General features: G+C 38.9%; 3 protein-coding genes across 6 annotated transcripts in view; 1 reads left to right on the top strand and 2 right to left on the bottom strand.

Moving 5' to 3' along the window:
- Positions 1–6,627: 6,627 nt before the first annotated feature.
- tnni1b (troponin I type 1b (skeletal, slow)) lies at positions 6,628–7,940 on the bottom strand. The gene is made up of 5 exons (XM_086293353.1): positions 7,785–7,940; positions 7,563–7,694; positions 7,342–7,431; positions 6,998–7,174; positions 6,628–6,788 (listed from the first exon to the last, which is right to left on the bottom strand). The coding sequence occupies exons 1-5, from the start codon at positions 7,791–7,793 to the stop codon at positions 6,684–6,686; spliced, it is 513 nt and encodes a 170-aa protein (XP_086149479.1). The 5' UTR covers positions 7,794–7,940; the 3' UTR covers positions 6,628–6,683.
- Positions 7,941–12,654: 4,714 nt separating this feature from the next.
- csrp1b (cysteine and glycine-rich protein 1b) lies at positions 12,655–16,839 on the bottom strand. The gene is made up of 6 exons (XM_086293352.1): positions 16,736–16,839; positions 15,769–15,878; positions 15,146–15,314; positions 14,758–14,887; positions 14,571–14,664; positions 12,655–13,742 (listed from the first exon to the last, which is right to left on the bottom strand). The coding sequence occupies exons 2-6, from the start codon at positions 15,875–15,877 to the stop codon at positions 13,666–13,668; spliced, it is 579 nt and encodes a 192-aa protein (XP_086149478.1). The 5' UTR covers position 15,878; positions 16,736–16,839; the 3' UTR covers positions 12,655–13,665.
- A 4,607-nt stretch (positions 16,840–21,446) lies between these two features.
- nav1b (neuron navigator 1b) overlaps positions 21,447–25,143 on the top strand; it is a 68,165-nt gene continuing 64,468 nt past the window's right edge. For 2 of the 4 annotated variants that reach the window (XM_086293348.1, XM_086293345.1), the window contains exon 1: positions 21,447–21,837. The gene's annotated coding sequence lies outside the window, so the exon portion shown is untranslated. The remainder of the gene's footprint in view (positions 21,838–25,143) is intronic. The other 2 variants (XM_086293347.1, XM_086293346.1) reach the window with 1 other exon arrangement.

The raw sequence follows: 25,143 nt of genomic DNA, 5'->3' as shown, positions 1-25,143 counted from the left end.
TTTTCACATTTTGTACGTGTCATATCATTATTTTGATTTTCTTTGATTCAAAAACTATTTTGCCATACGCATAAAGAACGAGGCTAAAGCTCACAAATATAAAGGTGGATGTTGACCTTTTTTTTTTATCATTCATTTTTCTTTTTTGAAAGTTTTCTTTTTACAAAGTAAAGGCATCTATTCCTCTGCTTTCCATGTAATACAACCGTGATGCAAACCACAGGTTACAACACTATCATGTTAATAAAGATATGTTCTGTGGAGAGATCTCTAACATTGTTATAGTACATAGGTTCTCAACCACCCCCAAATTTCATCAGAGCACCCCTAAAAATAGCTATATTAATAGCACTAATAATAGCATATTTTAGAATTATTTTCTGGAATTATCTTCAGTGTTATATTTTCCAAACGTGTATGTTTACATCAGGTTGAAAACAAGTTTTATGTCCAGTGTTGTTGATGTCATGATGTTATAGTGCACTCACACAGAGACGTTGTTGCTTTGTCATTAATAGACTAAGTAAGACGTTTGTTCCTGTGGCAGAAAGAAGATGTTCAAACTGTAAAGTTCAAACTGTTCTGATAATGCAGGGACAACGCTGTGACTTGTGAAGTGTCTGTGTAACCGGTGTGTTCCTGCGTTATGTCTGACAATGAAAGGTAAAAGAAACAAAGACCTCCAAGTCATTAACTTGCCCACCCCAGCCCCTGCAACCAAATGGAAACAGTAGGGAAGAGGGTTATTCAAGTCACCACAACTTCCAAGCTAGCAAGAATTATCTGTTCATGCTATTAACTGTGTCTATAACACATATGTGGCACACACGTACCACACATTTACAGTATCTACCAAAGAGAGGCACAATGATGGCAATATCTGAACTAAAAACACAATCAGAAACATCAGGGTGGCTAAATATACAGTATATGTGTGTTGTACAATATTGGGAAAGAAATGACACCAATTTCTCCCACAGGGGAATTGTAGAAAAGGGGAAAGGCCAAAGGGGTACCGCGTATTTATAGGGTTGCACCAAAGAAGAAGAAGAAGGATGAGAAATGAGAGAAAACTGGAAGATTAGATTGTAATCTGTGATTATTCACTCTGAATCCTTCCTAGACACTACAATCGCTCATCCAGCATTGTAATGTGTATCCAACTGAACTGAGGTTTGGGAATGTGAAAAGGGTTACAGTTTTTTTTAATTGGTTTGGTACTATTTTCACAACTAAAGTGTGCATTTTCAAATCTCTCAGTACAAAACTCACATTTGATCACATTTGTAACACCACTAGTCATTCTTTCAAATCTGATGTCATGAGTTCATTGTATTTGCACAAATTTTCATTCCACTTAATCATTGTTGCAGAACATATGATCATTGTGATATATTCTGAGAACATTTGCTTTACTCACCCAAACAAAACAGTAAGATCTTTTTTCAACGTAGTACTTTTACCAATCATTTCATTCAGGAGCAAATAATACAAGGTAAGCGTTTCAAATTGTCCTTCGTGATGAATGAGTGTAACTGAACTGTAAAACTTTACACAGCAAATATTACACTTATGTTCAGGCATAACCAAAAAAAACAAAAACAACACATACATATATATATAATATATACATATATATATATATAATATATACATATATACACACACATATACACATATACACACACGAAAAAGGGAGAAAAAACAACAAGTCATTTACATAAGCACAATATATTTTTTATTTTATTTTTATCACTTTTACACAATTAATCAAGCCGGTTATTAACATTGGGCCATCATCAACATCACAATGCATGTCTTCGTTGTTCAGGCACCGTGGGAAAAATCTCCTGGCATGACGAATCCAGGCTTGACATTGCTCAGCAGTTATATCACCACAAGCTTCACACATGGCTTGAAGAAGGGAGACATGCTCATGGGGATGGCGATCATACACCTTCCACCTCCATGTAGAGAAGAATTCCTCAATTGGGTTGAGGAAAGGGGAATATGGTGGAAGATAGAGTGTCATGAAGCGAGGATGTGTTTGAAACCATTCCTGAACCAGCTGTGCATGGTGGAAGCTGACATTGTCCCACACAACAACATAGACAATGTCTTCTCCCTGACAGGCCTGCTCCAGTTCATTTAAAAAAAAAAACTATCAGGTGTTCAGTGTTGTATGACCCTAGAACTGGTCTACAGCCTACCACACCATCTTCAGATATAGCTGCACCCATTGAGATGTTTCCTCCACGTTGTCCAGGGACTTGGATGGTAGCCCTTTGTCCAATAAGGTTACGTCCTCTGCGTCTAGTTTTTGCCAGATTGAAACCGGCCTCATCAACAAAAATATACTTGTGATGATTCACAGCAGTGTCCAGCTCCATCACCCTCTAAAATGATAATTTAGTTAGTTTTTTTTACAACTAATAGTTGTCAGTACTGTTACAGTAATTGCATGCCAAAAATATAGCCAGAGTCCGCCCTATTCTCTCTCGGGCCAACACGGAGATGCTGATGCATGCTTTCATTACCAGTCGCATTGATTACTGTAATGCCCTGCTCTCTGGTCTTCCTAAGAAGAATATTTCAACTTTACAACTCTTGCAAAACTCGGCAGCTCGTGTGCTGACGAAGACCAGAGGGCGGGCCCACATTACACCGGTTTTAGAATCGCTGCACTGGCTCCCCGTGTGTTTCAGGATCGATTTTAAAGTTCTTTTACTGGTTTTTAAATGTCTTAATGGTCTTGGGCCTTCTTATCTCTCAGATCTGCTTTTACCATACGAACCCTCGCGGACCCTGAGGTCCTCTGGTACTGGCCTTTTGATTGTCCCTAAAGTCAGGACACATACTCACGGAGAGGCAGCGTTTCAGTGGTATGGTCCTCGTCTGTGGAACAGCCTGCCGGAGGAGCTCAGGGCCGCAGAGAACGTACATGTTTTTAAGAACAGGCTCAAGACCCACCTTTTTAATTTAGCTTTTACTTAGCGTTTATTTATTTTATGCTTATTTATTCTATCCTGTTATTCTATTATTAATTTAGGATTTACCTAATATTTGTTTGATTTTATTCTTATTCATTTTTTAATCTTCTTATTATATTTATATTTATATTGTATCCTGTTCTTATTTATTTTATCATTTTACCCTGTATATATTGTATTGCGTCATATCTCCAGTGTTTCCTCGGAGGGCGCTCTCTGCACCGGGGCTGTTATTGACCGTGGCTGCTGGGTCTCTCGGGTCCTCTCAGCCTGGCTGGGGGGCTCCTTTGCCTCCCTCCTGCTGTGTGCCCAGCCTGGAGGCTGCGGTCTGTGACCGGCTCCCGGTGCAGACGGCTCCCTGTTAAAGTGTTTCCTCACTTGGCTCATGCGAGCCCAGCCCAATTTTTACTCTTTAAGTGTGCGCGTGTGTGTATGTGTGTGTGGGTGGGGGGATATATGTGTATTGAGAGTGTGGGGAGTGAGTTGGAGGGTGGGGTGGGCTGCTTTTAACTATGTAAAGCACTTTGTGCTACATTTTCTCTGTATGAAAAGTGCTTTATAAATAAAGATTGATTGATTGATTGATTGATTGATTGATAGTGTTGTACCTGAATATATTCTGAACACAGTTGTTTCACCCAGACATTGTTCCTCTCAAAAGGAACCAAGTAAATTTGTTTCATGGAAACCTGGTGCTTCTTCAAAAGCCGGGTAATCGTTGGAAGGCTAATTGATAGCACATTGGCAAAGGTGTCATTGTTGTTCTCAATAGCCTGTTTGATTTCAGACAGCCGTATGTCATTCCTTGCCCTGACCATTTCCACCACAGCCAACTCCTGCTGGTCAGTCAAAACACGTGGGCGACCACCACCAGGTTGTCTCCTGTTAATTCTGAGGACAATCATATACTGTCATTATTGAAGTATTACAAATTACATTACTGTAAACTGACAATTACATGTTGTTCATCTATACAATAGAGTACTATATTTTAGAAGTGAAGTTGCTATAGCAGACATACCAGTTTTCTTGGCGAAACGTTCTGATGATAGAGCTGAAAGTTGACCTTTGTAAATTAGGCTGTACCAACCTGGCAGCCTCAGCCATGGTAAAGCCTCTGTTAACCACATGGTCAACAATGATGGCCCGGACTTCATTAGAGATGATGGTGCGTTGTCTTCTGCCTACATTTCTCTGAAGACCACCTCTCTGTCGAGGAGCACCACCACCTCTTGCTCTTGCAGCAATGTGTAACTTACAAATGACCAGACAACAATCAGTCAAGTTGAAAATCCATGGACATAATGAAGGATTCATTGATTAAACATTAAGATCAGTTGAATTAAATGATAGACAAATGTATTAAACTGAATAATAAGAGGTGCAAATCAAAAATTTGATAGTGATAACATTATGAAAGGCAGTAACTGTGAACAAAACATTTATTTAGATGAAACACTTATTTTGTGTAGTGAAAAGGATATTTTGTCATTATGTGTATTATACTGACACAATTGGAAATATGCTGAAATGTTTGAAAAACGTGCACTTTTGATGATCTGTTGTGACATAAGTACTAAGAGTTTTGAAAATGTACCAATTGCTTGTGAAAACTGCGCCAAACCAATAAAAAAAAAACTGTAATTGCATATGCAAACAGCATATGCCATTAATATTAATTGCAAGGCACTGCTGTCATTCTGATCGAGAGCTGAGCCCCTCTACGTTTGAACCTAGAATCGCCTCTGTATAGTATGTAAAACAGATGTTCGTAAGCCATGTTAGGCTTTATTCGTTTTTGAAATCAAACTTGTTTTTCCTCCTTTTAGACGTCATATTACTTTCTAAATATTTGTTTAGCGGAATGGATCAAAAGCCGTCAAGTCACACCTTCTCTTCTTGACTTTATTGCTGAAAAACCCCGCCTTTCTGGCACCCGAGTCGACGATTAAAACAACACAGATAAGCCTTTAGGTTTATTCCTCGTAATTCCACTTATAAAATTCCCTTTAATTCCACGACACACAGACTCTTAACTCCAGCACGTTTTGTTTTTCTTACTGTACCACCGGCTATCACTGCAACTTTCACTTAATTGATAGCTTTTTCATCTGAACGTTTACTCGATGCATTCATTACCGAACCCACAATTATTCTCGTTGTTTGAAGTGAAGTCATAAGCAAATACTGCCACCGTGTGGTAAAACCAACATTTGCTGATATGGACCAGAGCACCAGTTTGCAATCTTTAGGAATTATTTTGAGCATCCTTGGTCATCAGTAACTAATGGGGGGCAATTTAGCAAAATACCAAACTTCCCCCCTTATTAGATCCAATCCAACAGCAGAAACTACCGTTTATTATGTTTCTTTATATGTCGGAAATATAAAGAAAGAAAAGTGACTGTCACACACTGGTCACCACTCAGTGCACCAGCTCACATGAAAATGATGGTTAAGAGGTTACAGGTGAAAGGTTCCGTGCACAGGTTGGGTCAACAACAACTTCAGCTGTTTTAAGTAGGCCTATTACCTGAGGGTTACAACCCACATGAACCCCCCTTTTCTTTTCCTGATGCATGCAGGGGAAAACAATTTTCTCTGCTTTTCATTTTGGAAACATATTCCTTCTTTCTGAGAGAAGTGAGACTGAAAGGAGACTATATTCTTCTGACTTGTGAAAACTTGCTTGGTGGGCATTTTAGTTAGAAGTTGTCCAAGACTAAACGGAAATTTGCAATACCGTGAAAAAGGTATTTCGTCTGTGAAGGTTCTCAGTCATCCACGTCGTCATATATTTCACATCGAGTCGATAAACATATTTTCAGAGATGGGTGTGGTCCCAGAACTTACAAGCACACTTGGCTAGTGTCGGCAAATGACAACGTGGTGTCTAGTCTATTGACCTATGCAGGGACATGTGCAAAATTCACTGCTCAATAAACGGCGGTGGTTTTCTTTTTTTCTTCTTTTTTTTTTGGCTACACGGAGCATGCGCAGACTGCAATGACGCGGTCTATTTAAACTACTGGTCCCCAGCCCAGTGTTTAGCTCCAGTACCAGGTTCGTGTGGCGTTTTCATCGTCCACAAAAAGTCCAGTCATGTTGGACAGATGCGTTTTTAAGACAGTGGTGTTTTTCCATTGCTTCTGTGATTCTTCTCTGTTTCTCATCCTCGAGTGAGCTAAAACTGGAGTTTCCTGTCCTGGAGTCTTCATGGCAGACTGATTCTTCCCGCAGGGTTTTAGTCTTTGCTGGTTCACTTACCAAACTTACAGTAAGTATGTGCACTTTGTATGCTTCCTTAGCCTGCAAATTTCCAGTTGCTGTACTGTTGAGCACGTTTATCTCTTGGCAGGTAATTTTGTTTCGCGTGTGCAGCTGTACAGAACTGAATCTGTGTGCTTTTGAAGTAAAGTTTCATTTAAGCTATTTTATTACAAAGGATATGCTTCTGTGTCTTACACAAATAAACAAGAAACAGAGAAATCACTGAACACTTCTTCGAAACAAGATGACTCAGGGACGATGAGAATAGAGATGCTGTTTATTTCAGTGTTGAGGAAAGATACTGAGTATTTAAACGACTTGAATATGTGAAGTCACCAAGGTATGCAAGTGATGGTGATTAGATGAAAGCCAGCTGTTTGTTAGCCAACTGTTTGTTAGCCAGCTGTTTGTTCGCCAGCTGTTTTACTGGTTTTGGCCTTTTGCAGCATCAAACATTTTCTTGCGGCCCTCCATGCCTGACATGGCCTCCACATTCTTCCTCCAGTCACTCACCTCCACTGTCTTCTCCTGCAGCACACACAGAATACATATGAGAGATATGATTTTTCACAGTTTGCCACTCATACTTGGCGAGAACATCAGCAGAAGACCTGATGTGCACATCTTGTGCACAAGGGGAGTAAATGATTATCTGTATTAATTTCTTTTTTTTGCCCAAAGCATCTCCTGTCAGTAGCTGTGTCTGTATATTTTACTTTTCTTTCTCATGACTTCACCTTTTCTGTGTCCTCCTTTTTGACGGATTTTAGGTTAGCTCGCAGATCCAAAGAGACCTTGTGTTTAGAGCCCAGTAGGGAGCGCAGGATGGCATCAGCAGAGACCCTCACCCTTCTCAGGTTAGGTCTCTTGAACTTCCCTCGCAAGTCCAATACCTTGATGTTCAGGTCTTTGATCTAGAGGTGATAATTTGACATAAACCCCTTACCTTTTATCTGAAGCCAAAATAAGATATTATAAAGTGACATACAGATATATATGTATCTATTTGATGTTGATATATACATTTATTTTAGTTTTTTTTTTTTTTTTTTTTTAGTTTTGCTACAGTTGTGTTTTTTACCTCTCTGGTGTTATGCAAGACCTTGGCTTCAATATCATAGCGCTCCTCGTCCACCACATCTATTCTGGTATGCAGCTCCTCACATAATATCTGCAAAGTTAGATCATTTCCCCGTAATGTCCTGAGATGAATAGCTGAGTTCTTGACAGTGTAATTTCTGTAACCACACGTAACTTTAGTCTGTGGGTGGCAACAAAATGATGATGAATGTTAAATGGTACCCGTAGCTCTGCTAAGGAGAGGCCACCGGTCCGTATTGGAGGAGCTTTTTCCTCCAGAAACTTTGCCTTTTGCTCGTCTTTTTCTACAATCTCCTGCTCCAGTTCCTCCTTGGCCTTGGCTACCATCAAGCTCTGAAACACGATACACCAAGTAAATGTAATTATTTGATCGATCCTTCTGAGTGAGATATTATTGTGTGCCAAATGCTGCAGATTACTCACCTTCAGCATGAGCTTGCGAGAGGCTGAGATTTTAGATTTCCTCTGCAAAAAGCACAGTTTCTTTAATCATATTGTGGCATTTTATTAGTCTACAGTAATGCTGATTGAAGTGGCTGTTTTTGAAGCATTAATAAGTGTAAATATATTTAGTTCAGTCTTACCTCTGGTCTGTTGGTTGAAACAGAAGGCCAACATTAGTGCTTTATTATTGATGACAGGAAATTCAATTCATTGTAATTCTTGACTGCTCCTGCCATGTTTAAATTATATTTCTACGGAAATTCTATTTACTGTTTGTAAATGATCCTCTCAATCGGCAATTAAAATAATAATAGAAACTCAATATACTTACGCTTTCTCAGGCATCTTGACTATTCAATTCCCCCTGGAAGACAAAAATAAAACCTTTTGTTTTTGAAGTGCTTGACAGTGGGAACCACTGAAAGACACAATGGGTGAGTCAATGGTATAGTGTTAAAAGACTTACCGGTAAAGTATACATTAGAGATATCCCAAGGCCTGTTATACCAGATTCTTTACGACAAGTGAGGTCGGTTATTCATGAAATTGATAACGGATGACAAAACTTTACTTTATCTAGCAATGTTTTTTTTATTTTATTAAATTTATCAGACATTGTTACTTTGTGCTCATTGAGCCTCCTGGATAAAATCATCTAGTTGCCTCTCAGTGCTGATAACAATGAAAGGGAAGTGATGGCAGACATGGAAAAGCATGCCAGGCCCTCGACATGGCAGCCACTCCTGATAGCATTTATTTTCCACTTTCCCCCTCACTGCTTTGTAGCATCAAGACACAAATATAGACTGGCTCTATAAATCTTAGAACACCCCAGACTTAAACTGCATGACTGATGTTCACCAAGTTATATGACACATATATTCTTTTTTCTCCATCGATGGTGTAACATATTGTGTTACAGTACTTTGTTGTTTTAATTTATAGCCATGCAGATATTTAGCTTATAGCCACATTAGACAAAACAAGCAGACACCCTTCATAATTTATTGTCTTGAAGTAAGCAGTTTGGCCTTTTCTTGCTTAAGGGAGTGAACTGAATCTAGTTGCGGATTACAGGTTTCTATTGAGCTACTGAACAGTGTTAGCAGATCAACAACTGGGAGTGCTTTGTTGTAATGCTTTAAAAAGAGCAATACATTTCCTGCTATTCAGGTTATTTACTGTTTGACATATTTGTTATTTTTATGGTTTATGAAAAACAATTTTAAATTCTTGCACAAGAAAAGAACTATCATGATTTGCTTTTCTTCCTGTAGGTAATTGAACTTTAAATCTTTGAATGTCAGACTACTGATCAAACTCAACCAAAAAAAGGAGTTGTCACCTTCGGTTCAGGTAACCTGTAATACATGTCGTTTTGTTTTTTTTTGTTTTTTTTTTAAATTATTATTACTTTTTGCTATTTGCTGAAATAGACCAAAGTATTATCTGGAAAAAAAATATTATTTGATCTTTTCTTAAATACCAGCAGTTTATATATTGGTAATAAAATTATATATTGAAAATTAATATATTACAAAGTGAAAAAGAACAGGGAAAACTACACTGGCTAGTATTCTGTGTAGCAGGAAGACTATGCCATTACCTTTCTTTGCTGATGTTGTGGATGCAGACAAAGACGACGTGATGGAGAGAAGAACAGTGAAACATTTATCTCCAGCTCCCTTTTGGCCCTCCTCTCTATCACAATAAGACTTAAATAGAAAAACACACACACACCATAAGAGGGGGTGGTCTCAAGATAATCGTGCCTGTGCTGCTTGTGTTGTGTTGACAGATCACCGCTTTTCTATTCTTCATAATAATATGTGTGAACTTTAATGTGTGGCAAAGTGGCATAAACAACATCATTCTGAATAAATTTTTCATCTTTAGTCTGTTTTTACAAAAGTAAAGTATTTAAAATTCTAGGCGGGATCAGTTATTGTTTTCTTCTGACATTTGGTCAGAGTTTTGTGTATACCTCCTCATCACCTCAGTTAAATCAACTATAAAGCAGCCTACAGTCTGTCTTGTTAGTACAGATGATTTTCTGAGGTTTTCTGTGGCTGTTGAAAGAGATACTGGAGACTTGCCATGTCCCCTTTGAGACTGAAGGGCCCCATTGGTCTGATTAGGATAATGGCTGCAGACAACATTAAGCCCTTGGTTTTAAGACAGGAATGCAGTTTCCAGTGTTCATTTGGCCACGGCCTCACAACTAAACATAGACAAATTGCAACACCGTGTGATGCTGCCACTCTTTGATACTGGGTCTCGGTCTGCAATTGTGTGCATGCTTTGCATTTGGGGGTTTGTGTGCTCCAAGCAAAATAAAAACACAGATGAATATGGCTGTCTTTGTGAACACACATTTGTGTGCTCAGTTCACACTCACAAGGACAGTAAGTCCTTAAAGTAATCCATGAAATTATTTGTGTCTGGGCGATGTTTGTGTTACCGACATACTCTCCACTTAGTACAACAAACATGAAAGTCCAGTTTGAAAGTCAGTCATGTACATAATAGCCTAACAAAGTCCTAATTTGATACAGCAGCTTTGATCTAGAGTTCACACAGAGAGCCGGATATAACCATCCACAGAGCCTAAAACATGTGGCTGTAAATTTGCTAAAGCCTAGATCTGCTGGATAACGGGCACCACCTGTTGGTCGCATGTGACCAGAAGTGGGGCACTATATTGTTTCCATATATGCTGTCAATATCAGAAACTGCAGCAGCCAGAAAGGATAGAGGGTGGTTGCCATGAGTTTGCAGTATAGTCAGTCAAATGGCTACGCGCCTGTCCAGTGGACATCCTGACTGCTGGAACACAAACAGTTATTTGACAAAGTAACTATGTTGAAGCTCTGTCAAGTATGGGACACAAACAGTCATCTTTAATCAGAAGACTCTTAAATTGATGGTTGTATTTGTTTGATGTGTTGCTTTTATAAAGGGGCAGATCAAAAGGCAAGACTGGGACTTGGGACAGCCCAGGCCTGTCACCCAGTGATGACTGAAAGCTGGGAAAACATTTAGTTTTTCAAAACTATAGCAAGAGTACAATGTGTTTGTACTCTTTCAGTTATAATTCAAGCTGTGTCTTATTATTATTTATTTATTATTTTTGAAGCAAGGATGTGAAATGGACTATGCAGGAAATAATCTTTTGCTCTCACTAAGTCAGGACTCAATCCCTGCATCTGATTTGAGTTGCCCTCCTAGCTCATGGCAGCTGATTCTGATTCCACAGCATATATGGCAGAATCGGCAGTCCTGTGAGTGTTTGTAGCACTGTTTCCAGGAAGCAGGAAGGATAAATACAGATGAAAAGGGATTATGTGGTGTACATTGCACTAGTCTCTGGGTGTTTTCTGGGTTTTGTTTTTGTTTTTTTTGTTTTTTTTTTTCTAAGACAAAAAACTTTAAAATGTCAACCGAATGATTCAGGTTTTATTACTGTGTATGTGGATAAACTGCCAGTACTTGTTCTGTAAAGTCTGATATGACATAGAACTGAGTGCCCTGTCACTGAGTGGTCACATGATGGCATATTCCTTTCTTTGCTCTTGGATTTTTAATGTGATATGGTAGTGTATAACAAGTACACCAACATTACGTCAATATATGGAGAAATTTAAAGACGGACCTATTGATAATTGAAAAATGCATCTTATTGTGATGGAGTGCTACTCTGTTGCTTTCTACAGAAACTGGCTTAAGGGGATCTGTGGGGTTTTCCTATTTAACACAAACTGCTGCACCATTAAAATCACAGACGAGGGATGTGTGATTGATAATGCTGTCGATTCAAAAAGCTTGAGTACTGACTCTTATCTGTATGTTACCACCCACATAAACATTGTTCCAAAATGGCACAAATCCCTACGGCAATGGCACTCCCAAACAACACATAACAAAACACTGGTTTTAAGAAACAGGACTGCAACTGCCACCAGACTGCCAAGAAAGAATGAAGGAGAGAATAAGTTCAGTCCATAGCAGACACCACAGGAAACCCTCAGCTGCAACTGGATCGCCTACACAATATTAGCCATAACATTCTGGTGACTAGTGCATATTTATGTAAGCATATCAACAAATGAAAGAGTTGCGCTTTTCCCTGTAACACTTGATGTTTGCGTGACTTTCTGCTGTAGTTTTGTTGCCGATGTGACTCACACATCTGTGGTGGTGGTACAAATACCACCACCACAGCTGCATAGCGCTTTGGCCAGTGTGCCAACTCCTCGGTGCAGCCAGAGATGGGGCTGAATACTATGGCTCTGTTGTTCACCACAACAACTGGCATGTTGTTAAGTTAGATAATCATTTAGAAAGATTGTCAAGCACACTTGAGATCACATAAACATGCATGCTGATTTAATCAGATCTGAGTAGCAGATAAAAAAACAACAATGAAAAACTTTGCACTACGACAAGTAAGGAAAACTTTCAAACTTACTGTTTGCTTTTGCCATTAAATTTATTTTGTGTTAGAGCAAGAAATGCATTTCTTAAGATATTAATTATAACATTCGGCAGTAAGAAAAGCTTCAGCACCAATGTAACTGAGGCATGATTTAAGACTGTTTTCTCACAGTTGTCAGTGTATAATTTCTTCTTTTGTTCTTGTTGTCTATTATTTTTAGATGTTATTTAAATTTAGCACTCGATAAGCCAAGTTGCTTTTGTGTACATGTTCTAGTGCTGTTTAAGCCAAATTGTTAACTACTCAGTGAGTGCACACGAATTAGATGTCAGTGTAACATTTGTAGATGTGTTTGCTACACTTATGTCAATGTAGCAAATGTAATCAGGTAAATAGAATGCAATGATTTGCAAATCTCAAACTCACATTTTATTCACAACAGAAAATAAAAAACATAGCAAATGTGTAAACTGAGAAAATGTACAAATTTAAAATAAAATGTGGTCATTTTGAGTCTGACAGCAAAAACATGTCACAGCCTTGTCCCAAGCAAGTTGTGACAGGGCCGTGTTTACCACGGTGTACCAACTCGTCTTCCTTTAACGGTCCATACAAGTCTGGAACTTGTTTCTGTAACCTCTGTATTTGCACTTCTTTGGATAATAGAGGTTTAACCTGCATTTGTGGATGACACAGTGAACTGTGTTGAGAGACGATGGTTTCTAGAGGTGTTCCTGAGTACATGCAGGCAATATCTATGACCGTTATGTTTTTAATGTCGTCCCGATGAGTTTACTGATGATCACATGATTCCAGTACTGATTTTCATTTTTGTCCCTTGGACACAGATTTCTTCAGATTCTCTCAATCTTTTGATGATGGTATATTACTTTCTGGTAAAATTTCAGAATGCTGATCATCAATTTGTGGATGCAGTGTTTTCCAGATTGTTGAATTTCTGTTCCTACTGCTTTGTGTTTTTTAGTCTTACGTTTGCACTTCCTTTGCTGTCGTGATCCCAAATTATTTGAACGATGCTGCTGCCAGCAAATTCAAAATGAAAAAGTAAAATACCTCATTTTAAGCATGTAATGCCTTTTCTGTGTTCCATTGTGAATAAAATATAGATTTATGAGATTTGCAAATCACTTCTGTCCATCTTTATTTATAACACGTACACATCCCAACTTTTTTTGGACTTGGGGTTGTATACACTGGAGTCTAATGCAACATCAAGTAAGGAGCAGACTTTGCTTGGTGAATATTTTCAAAGAGCTGCTGATGTGTGCTTCTTTCATTTTTCATTGCCTGTAGCTAAAGTGAAAGGGCAAAGTGAAATAAGCTTCATGTTGACTGAGAGATCCCAGAAGCTGTGATATCGGAGCCCACCAGATGTCAGTCCCAGGTGAGCTAAGGCTTCAGGCTTTACTGGGAATGAGCAAGAGCGCCTGCACCCTGACCAAAGCCAAAACCCTTTGGACCAAAGTTCTTTGCATAGCAACCTGTAAAGGAAATTAAAATGAATGAGAAATCCTGTGCATAATTTGTATATAGAATATAGAACTAATGCTGGAATTATGAGCTTGATAAGGATATCAACATTTAAGCATATAAAATATTAACTATATACTGGGAAATTATAATTTTATTGCTGTTTGTCAAGGGTTTACTACGAATGCACTTAGACGTTTTTTTTTAGAACTGAGAAAGGCCTATAGTGGACCATTTTGCAATGCATAAACGTGTTAGTGCTTTCTGATGGAAGACGGAAGGAATGTGTGGGAAAACATATTCTTAATTGTCTACTGAAATGTTCCTGTTATTAATGAATATCGCACAAAGTGTTGGATTGGCCTCATTGATCATTGAATATTGGATTGGCCTTACAGTCGTAAAATCAATTAGGCCTGTCATTAGAATTGGTGTTAATTAAAAAAATAAAATAAAAAAAAATGAATGCATAAATTTAATGAAATCTTGGTCAATGTGTCAGAGCTGCTGCCATTTGAGCATCTGTCTCAAGTAATTTGGCAGTGGACATGCAGTTCAACTCAAACATACCAGAGATATCATAGTGATTTTCAATGTTATTTTGTCTTTTTACTCAGTTGAGTGACTGAACAGACAGATGGGAAGTGTTTAATATGCTTTATTATTTTGTCAGTTATAAACTGACATGTCAGTTTGTCTTTATTTGGTAATTAAAATATGGTAATATAATATAAATGTACTATACACTTATTACACAAGAAAAAATGGCATTTTCTATATTTAATCAGTTTGAACCCGGGGATATTTTTGTCTTTTAGATAATACTTTTATACACAAACCTTTACAGTAGATCTCCCCATCTCTATCAGCAAGGGTTGTGGACTCCAGTCCTTTTCCACATTTGGCACAGCGAAAACAGCTCTTATGCCATGACTGAAGAGACATGGAAGAAATGTTTTAAATCGTCATCTACTTTTATTTTGAAACAAGACTGCACATTGAGACTGCAGCTTTTCTCTTTCTTACATTGCCTCCCCCAATAACCTTCTCTGCTGCATACACTGTTTTCCCACAGCGTGGACACACATCTGAGCCTCCTGCTTTCTGGGCAAACTTGGAGGAGTTGGGGTTATTTGTGGGGCGATGAGGAGCTTGCCTGCCATTAGAAGAGAAAGAGGGGGGGGAAAGCTTTTCATATGGAATTAAGAAAAAAAAAATCAATGTATTTCTTTCCTCGTACTCATCTGTCATTTAAGCTTTAAATACAGAACCTGAAGAGGTTTGGTGTGTTTTATTATATCATGTGGTAAATCAAACATACATAAAATATTAGTCTTTGTTTTGATTATAGAGTTCTTTGTTATATATCTGAATGTTTCAGCAGTTAAAGAAAGGAGGAAGTTGTTTTTCTCACACTTCAGGCTTGATTCCAAGACCCTCTCCCGTATCCATACTCAGCGTGCCAGCTCCACCTCCGTAGCCATAGCCTTTTGGCCCATATTTCTTGCCATAGCAGGATTTGCAGTAGATCTCATCCACATGAACAGCCACAGTTGTGCTGTCCAAGTTTTTCTTACACACCACTTAAAACAGAGATAAAGGGAGAAAAACAAATATACACATAGTTTTCTTTCGTTAGTTCTCAAGCATCTACAGCACGAGCTTATCTTTCAAAAGCAGTCACCCACCACAAGCCGCCATTTTTTTTTTTTAAAAACAGATGTTTAGCTATGGCATACCCACAAAGTCTGTGTGACAGAAGGGAATGGTGTACACCACAGTGGCAGTCTCAGATAAATACTGCTCAGTGTTTGAGACTGAGTGTGTGTACCTTCCTTCGCCATAAAAGGAAGCCCAAGTATTTGTCACATGTTTGCAGTGGATCCAAATAAGGACTGAGATGTCTTAGTGAAAAGCTGTGGATGCTCACTTTACTCCTGTGATGCCAAATACTCTGCATTCCCGCCGGGCACTTCTTATGATTTAAAGAAGTTGTTGATCAAATGATTCGGATTACCTTAAGTTCTCAATACTTACTGCACAGAAAACAGGATTTATGCCAGCTCTTTCCCTCACACTGCACTTCCTCAGCAAAGTAGACAGGTTTCTGGCAGCAGCCACACTTATTTCCTCCCCCTAAAGGCATTCTGCAAACACACAGGAGAGCTGCTTATGTATATTTCTCATCCATTGTATATATAATGTTCAGATCATTCTTGGTCAGTAGACAGAGGCCTTCTGCAGCACTTGAGGCTAGATACAACAATTCCTATAAAAGGAGAAGCACCAGTTTTCTCTGATATATTGCTCTTTCTTCTGTTTTCCAGTTTAAGCCTGCTGGGTTGAGTGGATAACAGAAGGGCTGTTCAGACCTTATTGTAAAATGCAAAGTATCTTGCATTTTTTAGATAGCACTAAACCAGCTTACTCAGATAAAATGACGTGAGGCTCTGTATAAACACCACATCAATATCGCTCTGGGTTTCAAAAATTCAAAGCATTTTAATGGCAAACACACTATGTGACATTTCAGATATGCCTGGCTCGTGCTATCATACACAGAGAAATCAAATAATCTACCTTTAATTTGTTTTGTAGTCACAACAGCATTGTTAACAACTTTTGATGATCCAACATTGTTTTGTTTTTTTATGTATAGTTAATTATTTCTAATCACACATAAAATTGTCTCAAATGAAAGTTTGTTTGAAGGTATTTTTAGATATTAAACAGCAGTTATTTCTTATTGGATGCCAGTGCTACTGATGCTCAGGAAAAGCCTCTTGACTATTTCTAAATTGTATGTCTACAGTGCTTCTTTTACGTTATTATATTTACTCCCAATTTAAAAAAACAAAAACAAAAAAACCCCAAACATTTCAATTTCAAGTAAAACTTCCATCGTGCATTTATTGCTTGCACAAAGTAAAGACAAATTTGTGCTGCAGCGTGAAATTGTATGATTAAGTGCTGAGATATAAAAAATTATTCAGATTTATCTTACCCGTAACAAGTCAAAGCGACGCTCCTCTCAGTGGGTGTTTGATGAAACAGTGAGACAGCTGAGCTGAGAAGAGACACTTGTTAGCAGAGAAACAGAGGGAGGCCCATGTTGAAGTGAGGGAGGAGCTGTGACAAAAAGACACGGAGGGAGAGAGATGCAGGGAGGAAGAGGAGGAGGAAGATAATGAGTAGTTATCGAGAGATGGGAGAGAGAAGGAATGAAGATTCACTGTCGTGGCATGTGTTTTATATTGTGTTCTTGAATCAAATTGCTAAATGTCTGCAACTTGTAAGTTTGCACACTCGTTGTCCCAAGTGGTAAGAAAAGGTAAAAGGTTGAATTTTGAGAGCTTTGAGAATTGAAAACTGATGTAAATATTAGATAAACATCATTTAATGACTTATTTTTAAACACACACACACATGGTCAAAGCAACAGAGAGACAGGGCTTATATTGTTTGCACATGTGCAGAGGAGGAATAGTAGGTATTATGGGTAAAGGATGTTGAATATGGAGCTGCCAGGCAAGAGAGAATGATTAAGACCTCATAGAAGGATGAATGTGGTGATGGAGGAAATGCAGAGGGGTGGTGTGACAGAAGATGGTCCTGAGGATAGAGTGAGATGGAAGCAGATGAGCTGTTGTTGACCCCTAAAGGGAGCACCTGAAAGAAGAACAAGAGGAAGAAAGGCAGGGCAATGGAAATGCTTTTATTTTTCAAACAATGTATTTCGAAGTACGTTACATAAGCAAAGAAAATCATTAGAATATAAAAAGACTGAATAAAATTCTGAGAAAACTAAGCAAGATATAAAGTACATCCTCCACAAGTCCCAGTGACAAAAAATATATGTTTTAGGTTTACCTTCTTTGTAACCATAGAAGTAAGATTGCACTAGAGAAACCAACAATTAAATGGCACAAAAGAGCAGCAGAACTTTTCATTTAGCTGTGTGATTTGGCAGGAATAAAGAAACCCATTAGAAATATTTATGAACCTTTTTTTTTTTTTTTTTTTTTTTTTAAATAAAAAAAATGAAATCCATTTGTCTGCCATGTTGTAGCTGAGAGCAGCTTTAATTGTTTTGGTTCTGACTTTAGATGAGAGCATTACTATTATTCTTCAGGGAGAAAGTCATTTGTGTTTGTTTAAATGGGAAATGTGCACATCCCAGTTTTTGTAGTGCTTGCACACATTCCTTCTTTCAGATAAGCATGAATAAAGGATAAGGTTTGTACTGTTTCCTTACAAGGTGTTTTACTAAAGAGATGCAACGTTCGTTTTCCTTCAGTAATTTCTTCAAAGACATCATTGAGTTTAAGTGATTGATGCAACTTTGTGGGCAGTAGTTTAGATATTTCTCTCGAGTTGCATTTAGTTCACATGTACACTATATGGACAAAAGTACTGGGCCACTGACACATTACACCTACAGGAGCTCCTTGGCCATGAAGCTACTGGTGCACAGTTTTTGTGCTGATGTTAATGCCAGAGGAGGTTTAGAATTCTGCTGTTGAGTCAGCAGAGCGTTGGAGACTTTTATGCACTATGCGTCTCAGAACTTGGAATCCCCACTTTGCTGTGGTTCCTAAATGCTCCCACAATAATAACGCTTACAGTTTGTTGTTTGTTGAAATATAAAATTTCATAAAAGCAACAGACATTATGTGAAAAAGAACTGAAGCTAAACATGTCTGTACGTCTATTAAGGCAGACTAGCAGCTTTGCTTATTGTGGCATGTGCATTTACCTGCTTCTGCTTTAAGAACAATTGCCGACATTTTGCTGCTGATCTTGTGCACTATGACATTCAACAATTGTAGAAGGCATTCCCCTTCTTGGTGGAAAAAAAAAATGCACGCATGACCTTTCAGACGGAAGAGATTGATGCATGGTATGATATAAATCATCCCACTGTTCAGTAAATCATAACACAGAGTCACAGTTTCTTGTATTTTGGATTATTTTTCATTCATTCGTTCATTCGTAAACATGATTGATGCTAGGTTCAGATATCTCCCTATGAAAGAGACAGATAAGGAGAAGTGAAACCGATATGGAGATTACAGCCGATGCAAGGAGAGAAGTAAAAGCCAGCAGATAGTGATGCTGTGCCTTTCTCCCTCCCTCTAAGCCCTCCAGGCTCTTCACCATCATACGAAGAGACAATGATGAACTCAAGAAGCCTATTTATAGCCTGCCATTGGCTAACACTAGCCCTCTGTTTCTGCTCTGTGGACATCTGCCTTGGCTAGTTGTAGAGTATGTGTACATGTGATTAGGCTCATGACAGAGAGGGAAACAAGAGGAAGAGAGGGGTGGAGTGACAGCTACTCAATGGATTAATCCAGAGGAAGAGCACAGACTGAGAGGGAAAGCATGATAAGAGGCAGTGACGGAGCTGGGCTGTGGTCCATCCATCAGTGTGTGGAGGAGCAGTGATTGCTCTTGAAGTCTCATGGAGGAATTTGGTCCTATTTTAAAAACAAAACAAAACACCTGACTTAAATCCAGCACTTCTTTGCTAATGATCTTGCTTTTGGCAACATTTCTTGGAGAAGCTTTGCCAGTTATCAGGTGAGGAGGAAGAGGTGAGCTGACTTCACACTGAGAATGTGTTTGTGTTGTGTTGGTGTGTTTGGCTGGATACACAGCAGTGTTTCGTATTCAACTGATTGATATTCATAGTTTGGTTCATGTTGTCATGTGTTACTTCTGCCAAAACAACCTCATGTAGCCTAATTTTTTTCCAATTTTTCACTGGTTGTTTTTGTGTTTGTTTTCATTTCACTACTTAAGATTAAACTGTTTAGTTGAGGAATCTATAAAAGTAATCTGTCATTTTAGAAGCAAAATGCCCCAAATTTACACAGCTGAGCTTCTCTAATGAGAGTACTTTCTGGTTTTATTTCACCTTATATCTTTAGTTTAAACAAGCGCTTTAATATGTTACCTTCACCTTTATAAATTTTTATGGCAAGTTTTTACTTTTTGCTGACCTTTTCCACACCATTTAATCAAACAGAGAAAAAGGAAAAAGACATTAAAAAAAGAAAAGGAAATAATAAACAATATTGTTTAGTAATTTTCTGATTAACTTCCTTAAATATTGCATTTAAGGATCAGACTGATGCACAAGTCATTGGTTGCACTAGGCGCCCTTTTCGGCACATTGAAAAGTGTATTGAATTTGAACTTTTTAGCAGTAAACCTGTTCTCCCTCCATTCTGAATCTCTATTATTTTGTGTGAGAAAGCAAAAATAGCTTTTCAAACACAAGTAACCAAAAGTGTTTGCAATGTTTTGTCTAATGTCATTAGAGCAGATTAGGATGGAAAAATATAACCGTGATTTGTTCAGCAAAAACCTTGGATGCATTTAGGGTGGGGTGGGAATGAGATAATTGTGTTTAGAGGGATTTTTGGCAGGATTTCAGCACTGAACAATCCTCTCTGATTCAGGGAGCAGCAGTTTGATGTTTTACTGAATCCATTGCAAAGTCCTGCTTTGCAGCACGCACTGTGGCCATAATGAGAGGCGTAGAGACGTAGCTACACGAATTAGCCAGCAGAGGTCACATATGGGCAGAGCTTATGTTTGAGACACACCCGTTTTTCTGTCTGTGTTATATGTGCTGTGTGCTGATGCAAAAGGTGACAAGGCTTATTATCTGACGCAGCACATGCAAGCATCAGAGTGTGAAGTGCACAGTTAATAAGACGATGAAGGACTTTTTTTATCATTGCAGTTCACTTGAGATGTTTGTACCTGCTTGTAATACTACTGATTGTTTATCTTGCCACCTTTAATTAAGCTGTGACTATGTTCAGCCCTGTGCGAGGGATCTTATAATGTAGATAGTAATTTGCATCTCTCAAGGTCAGACAGCAAACGTGTAGAGTATCTGTGCAGCGTGAGGATTAATTACAGTTTTCTGAAAATTTCTGCGTCCAGCCAGTGCACATCTTTGACTGTAATCCTCACTTATCTCCTGTTTAAGACTCAGACACAGAGGACATAGGGGTCTAATTTCTAAACTGCCACAGTCTATAATCTCCCCTTGTGAACTTAAGTCATCCTGCAGAGCGATTTAACTTCAAGGGCAGGCAATTTTCTCAAATGTGCGAGAATTATGGCGTACCCCACCATCAAATCACTCATTGCCCTCTGTCTTCACACCCGTTTGAAGTGTGTAGTTTCATTGCTTTCAGCACAGGTTAATTTTAGTTATATTCCACTACATGTCCTTAGCCTGCACATATTCAACCTTGTAAGCTGATCATATGACTCGCTTTCTAATATTTGGTTGTACCACACAGAGAGGGGTGTCTTAGTCACAGTTTGTAATCCCAGCCTTAAATATTATGAGGAAAAAAATGTGTGAACCCATGCTGTCACCATATCATCGCTCCTCCTGTCATTCTTTTTTTTTCCTGAGCTGACACCTCTGAGCCGGCTTCCTTTGGCCCAGATTCTCAGTAGGGGTCGTGCTGCCTGTGCCCCGTAGGCAGCCAACTACAAACATGCATTGACAATTCAAATTAGTCCAGTTCACTGGCTCTAGCTGTGACTCAGGACATTGAGCGCCAGGCAGAAAAGATGCATACGCAACCCGCCAAGCTATGCAGTGACAGAAAGCGCCAGAGATTACTAAGTGCAGAATATGAGGCTGTTTTATGAGTGTTTCACCAGGTATATGACCCAGTTTAAGCTCAGCACTTTTGTTCAGAAAGACTTGGACTGGAACGGTGCCAGGTCCATTTGCAAGTCAGAGAGAGATCGCCTGGTAGCTAAGTAGTCCCATCCACAGGCACCAGCAGCAGCTGAGGATGTGTCTAGAGTATTGTTATGCAAGCGGGAAGAGAGCAGTCCCACTTTGATCCAGGCATCGGACAGAGGCTGAGATGCTTCAGAGCTGGAAGCTGCTTCTTTGGTGTTCTGGGTATTTGCATACCGGACAGTAGACTTCCACAGGACTTTGAGCACATGGGCTGCAACGAGGATGGACTGATGGAGGTCTGGAGATATTGCTCATCACTCAGCATCCACATGTTCTGAGCTTGTTAGCATTTCATTAAGTTTTGTCAGCGTCAATTATAGGTAAGTTTGGGTTTCTTGCTTAATAAATAGAGAAAACAATGTCCGTTTAATAATCCGTTATAATAAAAATAGACTAGCAAGAAATATGCTACCTGTTAAATTATTTTGAATTAAACTGGACTTGAAATCATTTCGTTAATACTAGCTTTTTATTTCCTGTTCTCTCTAAACATCTCAGTTGAATGATTCTACTACCATAAGTGCATTTTGATGTAGTATTTGTTGAGCATGCGAGGAATCGGCACACACAGTCCTTTAACAGCAGTGTCCTGTGGAGAGATTTCTATCATGTGTATGACAAAAAAGAAAAAGAGCCTGAGGGGAATAGGACACAGTCAAACAGCTCAACTAATTCCTGCAAAGATTTTTATTGTCCGTGCCTTGTACAGGGAGTCATATGCCTAGCAAATGTCTGGGATATACTGCTGACTCATAACTGTTTGTGCTGGAGGCTACTTCTGCGTCAGGCTCATCCATATCACTGCTAATCTACTAAGTTTACACTGAGCTCCAGTAGCCTGTGATTATTCGTGATTTGGTTTTTGATGTCCTCATCAAAGACTGAATCAATATGAGCTCTTGTTTCAGTGCTGGAAGACAAGACTTCCTTTGAAATTTAAAGAGTTTTAGTTTTAAGGAGGGAAAAATAATGAAATATATCATTTTATCAAGTCCGTGTGCTAATATGTTGTGTGATTTTAATGGCTGCTTCAATGCCAATAGGCCTAGATTCAGCAGAGTATTTAGCAGCCCAAAATTCAAGATATTTCTTTGAGAGGCTGATATAAATTCAAATATTGGGTTTATTGCACTGAGCTCATTGAGTTCTTTTCATTGACCAGTAATCCAACTGAAAGAAAATATCTTTATAACTGTTTACAGCTTTTCATCTCCAAATGGCCAAAACTCAGCTACAGTTTCAATGGCAGATTAAAACAAAAACAAGCAAACAAACAACTTCTCAGATGTTTAATGGTTTCCCAAATGATATAGAAAAACTCCTCCACAATGCAGTGGAAAACAAAGAAATTCCTGGAGACTCTGTGAGGTGGTTGTGTAAGCTACATGCTGCACTCATCATGCTAACGTACTGTGTGCATGCTGGCACTTCCACTATGCTGATGTTTAGAAGGTAAGCTTCAGTATCTTAGTGTAAAGTGTTAGATTGCTAACATTATGGGAATAACATTAGTTGGGCAAGAATACGATGAGGATTATGAATCCTGAAATTACTGGGAGTCAAACTGCTGTCTGGTAAGAATGTGCCTATCTGTGTAACATCAATGTGATGTTTAGAGGGATAAAAAAACCAAGAAAAAAATCTGACAAAGCATGCTCTATCAGCACTTTTTTTTTTTCTTTCAATTTGGTACTTGGTAGTGCTTTTCCGCAGACACATGCTGGTCTGTACTAAACAGAACTGAAGTGCCATTCAACGTGAGCATGCACTAATGCATACAGTGCAAACCATAAAGTAATTCAATTCTACAAAGGGAGTCCATACATGGGGCTTGGCATAACACTATAACACTAATGGTGGGTGATGTCATTCTAAATAAAACAGATCTAACATGTATGCAACGTGAACTTAACTAATTTCAGAGTTGCTGGATTATCATGACACAACACAGAAACAGTCGTCTCTGGTGAGACATTTATTATGGTGATTTTTATAAAATGTAGCTAAGGGCATATTTTAGCCTCTTCCCGGGAGTACCCATCATGTACAAGACTTTCAGACCTGCTGCATTTGCAGATGCCTTGTAGTTTCCTTTTCATCATCCTGTCAAAAGAAGTAGCAGTGTAGGCATTCTGGTCAGTGAGCTACTGAACACTAAAATAGCTCATTTTGAGTTACAAATACCATCAATAACAACGACAGTTGTGGTGTAACAACACACGCATGCACAATGACGTTATGATGGGATGTTTTCAAATGCTGGAGACCATGATGTTCAAAGGGAGATTTATTTATTTATTTTCCCTTCTTGTAAATGCCACGTCTCAGAGCGTCCTGAATCCTGTGTGTGTGTGTGTGTGTGTGTGTGTGTGTGGGGGGGGGGTTTGGAAAATCTCGTCCGCAGACACGCTCCAGTAGCAGACATGTTCCACCTTGGCTAACCGAAAATGACATGTATGCCGGCTTCGGAAAACTTGATACATATTTTATGTGTTCCCTATAAAGCTGTTATATAATAATGGGTGTTCAGAATAAACCTTTGTCAGAGCTCAGACATGACAAGGGGTGACTTCTCCCATTTTGTGCATGTTCTAGCTTTATGTTGTTTATGCAGGGTCAGTGATGGCTGCCAGGGGAAGCATGTCAAAGATGGCAATCGTGGGCTGCTTCTGAGTGACAATGTCAGGCTGAGCTGTGCACTCACATACGGTTTTTCTGGATCATTTTTATGTAAATGGCGTGGCGGAAAGATTAATGCATGTCATGACTCATTCTAATTGCTTTTTGTTAAAGTGTACACATATAAAAATAAACAAATGATTGTTTTGACTAAGAAAACCTCCAGGAAGAGCAGCGCCTCAGTTTTAAGTCTTCTGGTTACAATTTATGTCGCTGTTGTCAGCTGCTGAGTGACATGTTCCAGGCACGCTGACATTTCAGCGCAGTTGCCCCCCATTCTTCCCCTATTCTTCCATCAGAATCTGCTCAGCTGAGCAGATTCTGATGGAAGAGCATTTTTGGTGTACTGTTAGTGAAAACAGTATGCATATTAACCTAGGGAGGTTCAAATTCTTTATTAAGCATTCACAGGACGCCACATTGCTGGATGTGTGAACTGTGTTGAACATCTGGCAGCTGTGGAGGTCTCTTGCTGGCAGGTATGTGGCTGAAGCAATGGACTGTGTTTTAAGTTAAACAGTATCACCAGTTTCTGGGAAAAGAACACAAACTCTGAACCCCACATGTGCAGTAGCACTGGGACAATGCATTATAAGAGAGAACTGTATAACAAAAGCACGACTGTTTCACTATTTTTTTGTGTTTCACGTGGAAACCTTAGCTGTTTGTGGAAAAGGTCAGTTTGCTGACTTGACAGGCTTCAGCTAGGATTATGTTAAGACCCTACTAGGAGGAAAGCTCAGCCTTGTTTTAATCTGGACTGATAACACTGCAAGATTAAGAGGGTTAAAATTTCCATGAGTTTTTGTTCACCAGTGTTAATGTACACAGTTTTCACTGCAACTTTGTAAACTGTTGTAAGCAGTTTATTCCTTTCTGGCTAAAGGTGTGTTGTAGTTAAGCGAATTCTTAAATGAATGACAACTACCATACATGTATCATAGTGA

The sequence above is a fragment of the Aulonocara sp. 'chitande type north' Nkhata Bay genome, linkage group LG5 (genome assembly GCF_057382095.1).
Source record: "Aulonocara sp. 'chitande type north' Nkhata Bay isolate Kocher_YH1m ecotype deep benthic linkage group LG5, A_spYH_male_GT1.1, whole genome shotgun sequence".
NCBI lineage: Eukaryota > Metazoa > Chordata > Actinopteri > Cichliformes > Cichlidae > Aulonocara > Aulonocara sp. 'chitande type north' Nkhata Bay.
The sequence above is the reverse complement of the archived record's forward strand: the minus strand, read 5'-3'. Positions and strand labels throughout refer to the sequence as shown.